Source organism: Mytilus galloprovincialis, chromosome 2, assembly GCF_965363235.1.
Source record: "Mytilus galloprovincialis chromosome 2, xbMytGall1.hap1.1, whole genome shotgun sequence".
NCBI lineage: Eukaryota > Metazoa > Mollusca > Bivalvia > Mytilida > Mytilidae > Mytilus > Mytilus galloprovincialis.
Genome location: NC_134839.1, coordinates 113,266,829 through 113,280,109, shown reverse-complemented (window position 1 = coordinate 113,280,109; position 13,281 = coordinate 113,266,829). Strand labels below are relative to the sequence as shown.

General features: G+C 34.8%; 1 protein-coding gene across 1 annotated transcript; it reads left to right on the top strand.

Moving 5' to 3' along the window:
• The first annotated feature begins 10,643 nt into the window (after positions 1-10,643).
• LOC143065438 (uncharacterized) lies at positions 10,644-12,011 on the top strand. Its single transcript, XM_076239004.1, has 2 exons — positions 10,644-10,887; positions 11,163-12,011. Exons 1-2 carry the CDS (start codon positions 10,718-10,720, stop codon positions 11,833-11,835), a joined length of 843 nt encoding a protein of 280 aa, XP_076095119.1. The 5' UTR covers positions 10,644-10,717; the 3' UTR covers positions 11,836-12,011.
• The last annotated feature ends 1,270 nt before the right edge of the window (positions 12,012-13,281 follow it).

Here is a 13,281-nt window from a genome sequence, read left to right as displayed (position 1 = left end):
AGGTTAATGTTCACAACCTGTTTCTAATAGACACATAAATATATTATCATACAATATATATAATGGCTTAAGATAGCTTTTATTATAGTTTCTTAAATACTTACATTATAATATATGTACATATAGTATGAAGTATGCGTTGTGGCAAAACAAACATTTCCAGGTCAAGTCAGTCTCTGAGGAAATGTGCTGTTCGTTGTTTGTAATACAGTTTTCCAGAGCAGTTATATATTGGTTTGGTGTTTGGAGTGGCCTGGTGTACTATCATATTTTGTGTAATTTCTGCTACCCTTTCAACGTATTTGGATTGGTGTTTATTAGTGTCATTTTGATGATACATAAAGCGTTGCCGATGCTGTATCAAAATCCTCTTTGTCGAATCTTTCAATTTGGTAGAATATCTGATTTGGATTTCCACCCCAGTTATTAGTACACTTATATGATATATTCAATATCCTACTAAAGTCTCGTCTGACTCTACACGTACACACTTTCAAATCCGTTCGGTTTTAAAGATTTCCAACGTTTTAAATTTGACTTTAAACTTTCTATTATTTTTGCAACAATTTCGTCATAAAATCTACATATATGTCCTCATCACCCTGTCTAACGCATTTTCATTAAATTATAATCTAGAGATTTTGTGTCAACTTTGTATGTCAAACTTTATTGAAAACTTTACATTCGAATGTTGTCCTGACTATAATGATATATGTAATATATACGCGTATTTAGATTAAGTATTTGTCGGTAGTTTAATTCTTCATCAAACATTTCTTTAACTGAATTATAAACTCCATAGTACCTATCAATCAAGAACGACTTATTCATTAAAGATTGGACAAATACGCCACGGTAATGTTTTTCACCGAGAAATATGATGCAACTTATATAGACAACTGTTGGTGACGATGATGGTTTCTCATTTGTAAGGGAACCGGGTCTGTTCGCAATAATTCAGTACATGTTCGCCCTAGGTCTTGTTCGTCCAGGTTCGTTCACCCTAAGAGGCCGTTCTAAACTAGATATGTCAAAGCGACACGAATGGCCCCTTCTCAAAAAAGTAAAAAATCTACAATTTCAATAACACATGTGAAAACAAACATGATGGTTGTCTCACATATAAAAAATCTGCTCTAAATCTGGAGGCGTATAGAAAAATGTCCATATAACTGTGATTTTCAATAATTTTAAAAGTTGTAAACCCTTAATTCTGGCAAAAATTAGCTGAGCGGAACGAAACTTAAACTTGATCTGTAACTCATCATCGTTAGCTTACATACCAAAAATCAGCCCAATATCTGAAAGCATTTAGAAAAAAGGTCCATATAACTGTGATTTTCAAAAAATTCACAGTCCAAAGCCATAAATTACAGCAAAATTAAATAAGCGGAGCGGAACAAAACTTAAACTTGATCTGTAACTAACTCATCATAAGTAACTCGCATACCAAAAATCAGCACAATATCTGAAAGTGTTTAGAAAAAAGTCCGTATAACTGTGATTTTCAACAATTTATCAAAGTCCATAGCCCGTAATTTTGGCAAAAATTAGCCGATCGGTACAAAACTTAAACTTGATCTGTAACTCATCATCGTTAGCTCACATACCAAAAATCAGCCAAATATCTGAAAGCATTTAGAAAAAAGGTCCGTATAACTGTGATTTTCAAACATTTCACAAAGTCTAAAGCTCTAAATTACAGCAAATTTAAATAAGCGGATCGGAACAAAACTTAAACTTGATCTGTAACTCATCATGAGGAACTCGCATACCAAAAATCAGCTCAATATCTGAAAGCGTTTAGAAAAAAAGTACGTATATCTGTGATTTTCAATAATTTATCAAAGTCCATAGCCCGTAATTTTAGCAAAAATTAGACGAGCGAAACAAAACTTAAACTTGATCTGTAACTCATCATGGTTAACTCACATACCAAAAATCAGCCCAATATCTGAAGGCATTTAGAAAAAAAATCAGTGTAATGGTTTGTTGCGGAATGATGGAATGACGGAATTACGGAATTTCGGAATTTCGGAATTACGGAATTACGGACAAGGGTAAAACTATATGGCACCGACAACTTCGTTGCGGGGCCATAAAAATACTATGAAAATATATTTCTAGATTAATTGCATGTGTTCGAGCATTGATTGGCTAGATTACCCATGATGAACAGAAACTAGAACAAAAGGACCCGGATTCGATATTTTGTCACGGGAAATGGCACGTTCATACACACACAAAAACTTCACCTTATGTGATATAAATTGACGTAAAAAGACCCAAAACATTGCACATATATTACAGACTTGCATGACATTTGCGTGAGCAACTCAACGAGTGCCACATGTGGATCAGTATGTGCTTAACCATCCGGAGCACATCAGATCACCCCAGTTTTTGGTGGGGTTCGTGTTGCTTAGTCGTTAGATTTCTATGTTGTGTCTTGTGTACTTTTATTTGTCTATTTGTTCTTATTTTATTTTTTAGCCATGGTGTTGTCAGTTTATTTTCGATCAATGAGTTTGACTGTCCCTCTGGTATCTTTCGCCCCTCTTTTTAATTGACCTCAGAAAGGTTCAAATGTATGCGGCCTTTGATTTGCACTTACTTGGAGATGAAAGCGCATCAGAGGCTGATTTAAAAATAAAGGTGAATACAGGGTCTTAAGTGGGGAAAATGTGCTTGATCATTTCGGGAATCATTGGTGCAGATAACGGTAACCTCTTATGTCAGTCAGTGACCCCCTCTTATGAAAATTTCCTGATCTTCCACTGCACATCTAGTCTGCAAGTTTAGTTATAATTGTCAAATGAAAAAGGTTAAATTAAGGTGAAACAATGAAGAATGAGGTCGATTTCCTTTAATTCTCCACAAGCAAAAACAAAATCATTATTATACAGTTTAATACAGGTAATGAGATAATATTTTTTTTTACATACAGTTGTCATTATAGCTTTGCACGAGTTAATGATATGTTTACAAAGGTCACAGACAAAACAACATTCTTTTAAGGTTAATTAGATGCCGTCCGTCCTTAAATGTTGATATTTTACGATTTCGGGCATTGCTTATTGTATTCTGTGTGACTTTTTGAAGACATTAAAGACCCATTGGTGGCCTTCAGCTGTTGTCTGCTGTATGGTCGGGTTGTTGTCGCTTTGACACATTCATTTTCATTCTTAATTAAGGTCTTTCCTTTTTCTGAAGGGAAAGACCTTACTGTATTTCTTCTGTCTATTATTATTCTTCCGCCAAACCTTGACGAAGTTAGCAGCCTTAACCGTAAGACGTGTCGCTTTCATGTTCACACTTTGTATCGGTGTCATGAATACCTATCTGGAACTCACCCTGTGAGTCGAAATATTTTGTCGGTTCGGAGTAATCCCTCCGAAACCCAAAAACCTTGTTACCGTTCCAACACCGTAACCGTAATAGGTAGAAAAAAAACAAAGGGTGAAATTTGTTCAGGACCAGACCCCGGTTCTTCGTCACATTTGGATCGAAAGGATTCAACAACTCATTGGTAGGGTTATGCCCCTATTAAAATTAACCGGTGTCGGTTGGCCACCCAAACTCAGAAACCGTAAGTCGTAGACACCTAGGATCTTCACCATTCATCATCAATTCATGTGACTTTGAAAAATACCTCAAGGTCAAATGTGTATGTTGACCTTGACCTTTGACCTAACACCTTGTTACCGGATAATCTCAGCAACCATTAAACTTACAGAAGTTTTAAATAGTGGAAAATGTTTGGGTCATTACGGCGCAACTTTGTTACATTTTGACCGAAGAGATTTGACCTTTTTGTAAGGGGCATAACCCCTGTTTTAGGTTTCTGAAAAGACAAAATCAGCTTTTACTATATAACCAAAGGTCCTAGACCCATGGGGTCTTCAGCAATCACATTGGGGACTAATGACCTTGACAAAGGTCAAAAGGTCAAAGGTCAAGGTCATGTCCCAGATAGAGAATTTAGTGTTTTTAACCTATATAAAGGATTTTTAGTGTGTTTTCAAGCTTTTTAAGGTTGACCTTGACCTTTGACCTTTCAACTTTTTATTGGATATCTCAAAAACGATTATACTTACAGAAATAGTAAATAGTGAAAAATGTTGAGTTGACTAAGGCGCAACTTTTTTACAGTTTGACCGAAGAGCTTTGACATACCCTTAAGGGGCATAACCCCCGTTAACGGTTTCTGAAAAGACAAAATTAGCTTTAACTCTTGAACCAAAGGTACTAGACCTATGGGGTCTTTTATAATGACATTGTGGAGCAATGACCTTTACAAAGGTCACAAGGTCAAAAGTCAAGGTCATGTCCTAAAAAGAGAATTTGTTGTTTTTGTCATATTTTAACGGTTTTATGTGTGTTTGAGAGCTTTTCAATGCATTCTACGACTATTGGAACATTATTTTACATTACGAAAAGGAAAGACCTCTCAATTGTTCAAGAACAATTGACATTTTAATTTTATTTTGCATTTCTCAAACACGTTTTAAAATGTTATTAATCGGAATGAATGATTGTTTGATTTAAATCGTCAAAATTCCTGTCGTGCGCGTTATTTACATGATAAATTTTGAAATTAATTAACATCATAAATCTAAATGTAGACTGGAAACGAAAAATTCACCCAGATTCGAACTTATACTGAGTTTTGTGGTAATAAGCATTGTGGATATTGTGTATAAATTTGATAATATTTGTTCGAGGCAAACTAAAGAAAGAGACTAGAAACGAAAAATTCAGCAAGTTTTCTATATATAAAGGGACATAACTCAAGAACGTTAAAAGTGAAGCAACTCATATTCGAATTTGATCTGTGTTTTGTGGTAACAAGCGTTGTGTATCAGTTTCATATAATTTGGTTGAGGCAAACTTTAGTAGGAGAACAGAAAATATTTTTTGGACGGACGGACACGGGTAACAATTGATGCACCTTCCTACGTGTGCAGGGCATAAAACACGAATTTTTACACATTTTATTTTTCAAATCTTCACATACACAACAGTTACTATTTAGTCAGGTCCGTAACTAGCCTCTTCAAATAGTGAGGCAAAAATTGATCGCCGAGCGGAGCGAGGAGAAAAAATTTTGCGAGGGGACTGGGGACCGCTCAAGGTCCCCAGAAGCTCTGAGAAAAATAACGCAAAATCGTGCATTCTGAGCGTTTCCCAGACTCTTTCTGATATTGAAACGCACTTAATTTTTAGATTTTTTCGACAATATTCTGGTCTGAAAGCTAAAACATAGATTCATTGTAATTTAAGACTTTAAGGTTTTATGGACAACATTAAAAGACCGATATGTAGGACAAAGCAAAATTCGTAATTCTCATAATCATTAATACCGGATCTGTCTGTCTGATTTAGTCTTGTATTGTGCTTAGACTTTGGTGATATTTTTATGACTAGATTGAAATATAGTGACAGTGCAGTGTTATGCTTTAAATACTAGTACTGCTTAAATCGACACATCTTGACCCTGTTTTACGGTATTAATGATTCTTTTATTGTTGAAGACCCTCCAGCAACTTTGACCAAATGATTGATCATTAGTATTTTTTATGCATTGACTTTGTGTGCGATTAGGTTTCGTGCACATTTACTCCATATTCCTTTATTTTCTGTAAAAGGGTCTAAACATGACTTAATGCAAGTTTAACACATCAATGGAAATGGTCATATGGCAATACATTATTGCTTTTTTTTCAAATTATTTGATACCGGAAAATTGGTGACCTTACTTTAATTTCAACCATGTCAGCTATCTAGTTTTATCAACCAAAAGAAGCCAGTTGTGAATTCTTTGATATCAAATTCAATTCTCCATGCAGAAACGACCATTTTTTTCTGTGTCTTGTATATTCTTAAAACATTTTCTCGCACAATATCTGGACATCGGTGGGCATGCAACATTGCAAAACCACACGTATACAAATGAAAATCAACACTCAGACTATTGTCATAAAGTAGGACAATAAATGAGCAAAAGACAAACCCGGGACACAGACTGAAGTTCAAACAATAGACCATCAACTCTGAAAACTAAAAGTAAAAAAGAAACATGGATCACGAAAAACACGCAGGGGCGACACCAGAGAGTGAAGAGAACTTGCTTCTTGTTAGACACTTTCCGTGAAAACAATTTGATATTAAGACAATCTTTTGTTTCATTTTTTTAATATTAACTGTTATACCTAGTGGCTTTGAACTAGCTGTCAGTAATTGCGAGTACTCTCAGATCAGTACTCAGTGTCCTGTTGGGATGTACTCGTCTACGTCCACTCTGTGTTGAATGTGTTCCTATTTGTCCATCTGATGAGTTAAGCCTTTTTCAACTGATTTTTTTATAGTTCGATTTTATGTTGAACTGTTACACCACTGTCCAAGGTTAGGGGGATTAGTATCCGTCTAACATGTTTAACCCCGCAAATTTAAATTAAGAATAAAAAGAAGTAGAAAATAACTTACTTTCATATATCTTTTTTGACGTTATAAATATTGATTGCATGGGGTTTACCCATTTTTTAATAGAGATTTTTCCGACATCGAACAGTCTTTTAGCTTACATAATCTGTGATAACTTAATAAATTATTAATAGAAAACCACACTTTTAGGTAAATATTGATTTAATGATAGCGTGTAAACAAATAAATGATCAAATTACCTTCAGAAAAATAAATGAAAATTAGGATATAAACAATCACAATCGTTATCCTTTTGATTTTAATCCATTTTGTCTGCTGCATGACGTCACTTTCAGGCCCTTAACCGATTGGTTAATCGAATGATACACATATTTAAAAACTACAATTACCAGGAGCATTACAGTTGTTTTCCATTTGTTTGATATTTTTGGGCTTTTAATTTTGCCATTTGACAAAATAAGGAAGGACTTTCTGTTTTGAATTTTCCTTGGAGTTGTTTGTATTTTACTTTCTTGTATTTCCTTTTTGAAAACATCATATACTTTTAATCAATAAGTTTCTTAGTCATAAAATAAGAATTGAAAAAATACAACGATGTGCTTTTTTGAAATCACGATAGTTTCGACTAAAAATTGTTATCCTTCAACATTATACAAAATTCATGATCTTCAATATCCAAATCTTCAGTCCACTTATTATTTTTACGAAGCAGCACGATTGTTGCGATCTGAAAATTTTATCGAGAAGCCAAAAAAATGCACGGACCAAAATGTATGGTGAACAGAGGTTCGATGTGGTGGCCGGGACAGGCTCTGGAATAGCCTTCCAACAAATCTTCGAAATGACCAATCGCTAGAACTATTTAAAATAGGACTATTCAAAGTTACATTTGTTGACATATAGTTAATAATTTGGAATCGTGATTGATTGTATTGACTGATGTTGATTTATTATAGTAATAGTTTGTACATTTTAGTCTGAATTGATGTGTTTCTGTATAATTTGATTTAACATTTGTTTTTTATAAGCCGCTGATTTTAGTACCTTATTTTTAAATACAAAACAGTATCAGCAATTTTAGAAATATTTAATAGCGAAGACATTTTTACTCTGCGCTGCATTCAAAATCTTCTGCTGTTTTTGATGGTTGAATCTTTACATTTGAATTGGGACAGTAGAATGTTTTAATGTCTCACTTGTTGACCGCTGTTTGAACTACTTTAGATAATTATGTTTATAATAAAAAGCAGGTCAAGTAGTGACGGAAATATCAAACTCGAGAGGTATTTACGTGCATACTCAAACGTTTGTACGGTATAAATATTAATCCAGTTTACTATACTAATAAAAGATTTGAGCAGATCTTTACAAAGTGTGGGTAAATTTTTTCCCAATTTTTGATCACAGTAATGTATTTAACATATCTTACGAACAAAGCACAAAAAGCAAGAACCCATTTTAAAATGTGTTGGTAATTGATGATAGTGGTAGTGATTGATTGGAACCTGTTATGCAGAAACAAATACTAATTACTGTTTATTTCTTTTACTTTAAGGAGCCCTTCGTGAATGTTTCGGTCTTGATACGTACCCATTCTCACTTTTACTTTAGGGAGCCCTTCGTGAATGTTTCTGTCTTGATACGTACCAATTCTAACTTTTACTTTAGGGAGCCCTTCGTGAATGTTTCTGTCTTGATACGTACCCATTCTAACTTTTACTTTAGGGAGCCCTTCGTGAATGTTTCTGTCTTGATACGTACCAATTCTAACTTTTACTTTAGGGAGCCCTTCGTGAATGTTTCTGTCTTGATGCGTACCCATTCTAACTTTTACTTTAGGGACCCTTCGTGAATGTTTCTGTCTTGATACGTACCTATTCTAACTTTTACTTTAGGGAGCTCTTCGTAAATGTTTCTGTCTTGATACGTACCCATTCTAACTTTTACTTTAGGGAGCCCTTCGTGAATGTTTCTGTCTTGATACGTACCCATTCTAACTTTTGAAAATTTGAGAACTCAGCTAATGCTAATTGTTTTTTTGTTTTTTGTTTTCTTATAACTGACATGTAATTCACATGACTTCTTTTATAGACAGCTAACTTTGAGTTTAAACTTTCAAAGTATAAAGAACAAACAAACTGAACTACCAATTCTTATAGAAACCGCCAATCATGATATAATTATTGGAACAGAGACATGGCTATCAAACAAAAATTGGTAATCGAGAAATTTTTCCACCTGAACGTGGATATGACATCATTAGACGTGACCGTGAAAAAGACCCTCCTGGTGGCGTACTAATAGCCGCAAAGAATGAATTGAAACTGAGCCAAGTATCTATTAGCAAAGAAGCAGAAATGATAACAGGTAAAACAAAGATAGGAACAGTATATAATTACTAGCTTTTATAGACCACCAAATAAAACAGATACTAGTAGTTAATATGTGGAGAAAACAATCACAGAGATACAAAATCTGAGAAACAACAATAAAAGGAGCACAGTCCTTCTTGGAGGTGACTTTAACCTACCTGATATCAGCTGGGAAAGAAATGAGATTAAAGGTAACCAACTGCTACAAACAATCAATCGAGCATTTTTACAGATGTCAGCTGACTTGTCAATCCAGCAAATAAACAACAACATCACAAGAGGAAACAACATACTCGACCTGATGTTTACTAGCCACCCAGGACACATAGAGAGATGTAAAACACTGCCACCTATAGGAAATAGCGATCACGACATAGTATTAATGGACATATCAGCAAATGTCAACAAACCGAAACCACCAAAGAGAAAAATATACCTATGGAAGAAAGCATACCCAGAGAGTATAGGAAAACACCTTGACAGCCAATTTGATACTTTCAAAAAGACAAACTCTATGATATTAACAACATGTGGACATCAATAAAACAAGTTATAAAGGATTCCATGGAAAAATACGTACCAACAAAAACAGACAGTCTCAGGACAACGTCAGCAACACAAGACGTCCTACACACTCCATGGACACACATTAGAGACAATAGACAGCGGGAAATACCTGGGGCTCACCATCAACAAAGACCTCACCAGGACAAATCAGACCATAGTGAAAGCCTCAAAGACACTTGTCTTCTTACGGAGAAATCTTGGTAGGTGTACTCCAGCAACAAAAGCCACAGCCTACTCTACGCTACTAAGACCAACCCTGAAATATGCCTCCCCAGTATGGGATCCTCAACATACGCGACATAGAGCAGGAACACAGACGAGCAGCTCGCTTTGTTTATAGTTGCTACCAAGACAACTCTCCTAGATGTGTAACTAAGCTACTGGACCAACTGCTGTGGGAATCACTGCAGCACAGACGATGGAAACAGAGTCTGGTGCTGTGTTACAAGACTCAACACCAGTTGATTGCCATTGATCCAGCAAAATACTACACAATAGGAGACAGTAAGACCAGGGGCAACCACAAACTTAGACAAACTAGAGTGAAAAGGGATATGTACTACCACTCATTCTTTCCAAGAACAACTAGAGAATGGAATAAACTCCTCGAATCTGTAGTGGAGTCCGGATCACTAGAGGACTTTAGGGCCAGAATGAATAACATTCCCCTGGACCCAGCCACATCTGAAATAGACAGCAGGATAACCAGTGTACATAGATGTAATTAAGATCATTTACCTTTGGCCTTCTGTCTGTTTGAGATGCGCCCGAGTCAATTACACTTTAATACAGTGTTCGACTCGTAACGGGAAGAAGAAGAAGACAGTTGAATGTCTTCACAAACAGCAATATATGTTTTCAGGTAACAAAATCATAATATACATACGTATCTGTTGACAAATGCTATTAAAAACAAAGATTCAGTATAATAGCATGAAAATCGACAACCATAGTCCTCACCAACATGAAGTCTTATATTTGTTCCCAATTGTTTAGTTATTGTTGTTATTGATTTTTTCAAAGGGGAGAGGGGTTTCTGCCACAGTAAATTCTTCCTTATATCTTTGTTATCATGAATACGTATGTATGTTATAACCTAATGATCCTGAAGCGGTCTTCTTATGTCTCGTTGGTGTCTAGACAGCATCACTGCGGCAAGAAAAATGTATGTAGTCAAGAGGTGTTCTAGTACAAAACATTTAGGTCACGTAATTGGGATCTTTAAGAGGCCATCATAATTTTCTACGTTTCCGATTTAATCTTTTAAGAGCCACTTTAGGTTTACACAGATATTTACCATATAAAACATTCTTCATTCACAAAGGTTCATCAAAATGGCGTTGACGGCAATCGTATTGACATTGTTATTTTTTGTTTTTAAATCAGGTGTCGCTGATGATTCCTGTGAAGAAATTATGGTTCCAATGTGTCGTGGTCTCATTGGATATACTCATACAAAGCTGCCAAATCGTTTTGGGCATAAACACCAGAGACAAGTTTACAGGTAACCAATTAATATAAATTACATGTATAAGAAATTATTTTTTCTGATTTTCTTGACAATTTTTCAAGACTGTAACATATATCTTTCTGAATGCTTGGTCGGTGCGCTTACCATTGGATTTCTATAATCAAATAGTTGAAAAAAACCAGTTCATATATAAAGTGAAAATAATCATTTCAAATAAAGTATAATGTTACTAATTTCTTATATATATTAACTTGCAGAAAACAAGAATTGAAAAAAACTTAAAATATTCATTTTTCGCTTTATTTTAGGTTTCTGGAACCGATTTGGCCTTTTATGGACAGAGGCTGCTCTAATAATTTGAGACTGTTTGCTTGTGGACTAACAGTACCAAAATGTACAACTAAAGGAAACACAACAAAAATAGAATTACCATGTAAAGAAACTTGCTTTTATTCCAAGAAAGGCTGTAGTAAGGATATGAAAAGTCTCGGAATGAAATGGCCAAGAAAACTAAAATGCAAAGGGCTTAAACGTAAGAAGCAAAAGAACTGTTTGAAGCCATACCCTAGACTGAAGAAAAAAAGGCAACCAATATACGCTTATTGTCAGAAAAATACATTTCCAATGTGCCAAAATTTAACCTTTGATATCGGAACCTTACCAAATATGTTTCATCAAAGCCGTGAAACAGAAATCTTGACGGAACTTGAACAATATCAGAGATTAGCTGATTCACAGTGTCATAATGATCTGTGGTTTTTGATTTGTGGAGTATTTCGGCCATATTGCATCGCCAGCAACCCGTTTACCTTGCCTTGTCGGGAATTGTGCGAGGAAGTCCGAGGTCAATGTGAGACAACGTATAGAAAGTTGTATGGGGGTCTCCGATGGCCTGCTAAACTACAGTGCCATAGATATCCACCGGCTTCATCGCAACATACTTGTGTTATTCCGAAAGACACAGCTTTGATCAAAACTTAGTTTTGAATTTAAACAATAACAGTGTAACTGTTTTGTCCTCCTTAAATATGATAAACGAAATAGCGTACGTAACAGGGTAATGTCATCGGAATGTGCTTCTGGTGGCAACGATATCGAATACTATGTGTTCAAATTATATTGTTTAGTTTTTTTACTATAATATCGATTGAAAGTTATTCTTTCAGTCTTATCATGGCACCTTGCTTTCTGTTTGGTTATATCTTTATACAGCGCTTAATAGTTTGAACGTTATATATAAGTTTTTGTTTATTGATTAATTGGTAGATTATTTGATCCTCGGAAATGACTTTTTAGCCAACCTGGCCTGAAAGGCCAAGTGAACTTTTTATATCACATTGTGCCCGTCGTCCGCCGATCGTCGTCCTTCATCGTCGTTCACTTTCACAATTCCGATGACCCGGCCCGCCAACCAAGATGGTCTCTATGGCTAAAAATTTACATATCGATAAATTTTAGATTTTGGCTCATATCTCTGAAACCAAAGATTGAAGATCAAATCTGACAAGAGGTAAAATTGATTGTTATGTCAAGATCAAAATGCCCTGAAATTTTCAGACAAATCAGACAACCTGTTAATTGGTTGCTGCTCCTGAAATGATAATTCAAAGAAAAGTTCAATATTATTTTTATAGATAAAAATAAATTATAAACAGCAATAATGTACAGCAAAGTGAGATCTACCAATAAGCCAACTGACCAAAATAGTCAATATTAAGGAGTTATTTCTCTTTATTGTCAATTTTAAAAAATGTTTGGTAATTTTGTAACCTTTTACAAAAATCTTCTCTTCTGAAACCATTGAGAAAAATTTAATCAATTTTGGCCAGAATCATCATTAGGGTATCGAGATGTGAAATACAGATTTTGGCTTAAACCTCTAAAACTAAAACATTTAGCAAATTTAACATCTCATAATGTTAAAAGCTCTCTGCCCTGAAATTTTCAGACAAATCAGACAACCTGTTGTTGGGTTGCTGCCACTAAATTGGTAATTTTAAGAACATTTTGCAGTTTTTGGTTATTATCTTGAATATTTTTACATGTTTAGGTAAGATAAATTGTAAACAGGAATAATTTCTAGCAAATTGCCCTTTACTTGGACAATATCATCATTAGGGTATCTAATTTTAAAATGTGTCCGATGACCCCGCCTACCAAACAACAAAACCGACATAGCTAAAACTAGAACATAGCGGTAAAATGCAAGTTATGTCTATTATTTTGGGAAGCGTTTTAAATAAAAAATAGAGAAACCTGAAAGGAGCAAAGATGTTCAGAATAATGAGCTCAACCAATAGTCTTATACGTCAAAACTGTTCGACAAATTCTTATAGGAGTTATTGCCTATGAATGTATTTTTTCATCATTTTTTTAAAATTTGAAATTCAGCATGAAATCTGAGATTTAGAGAGAAACAATTTTGTC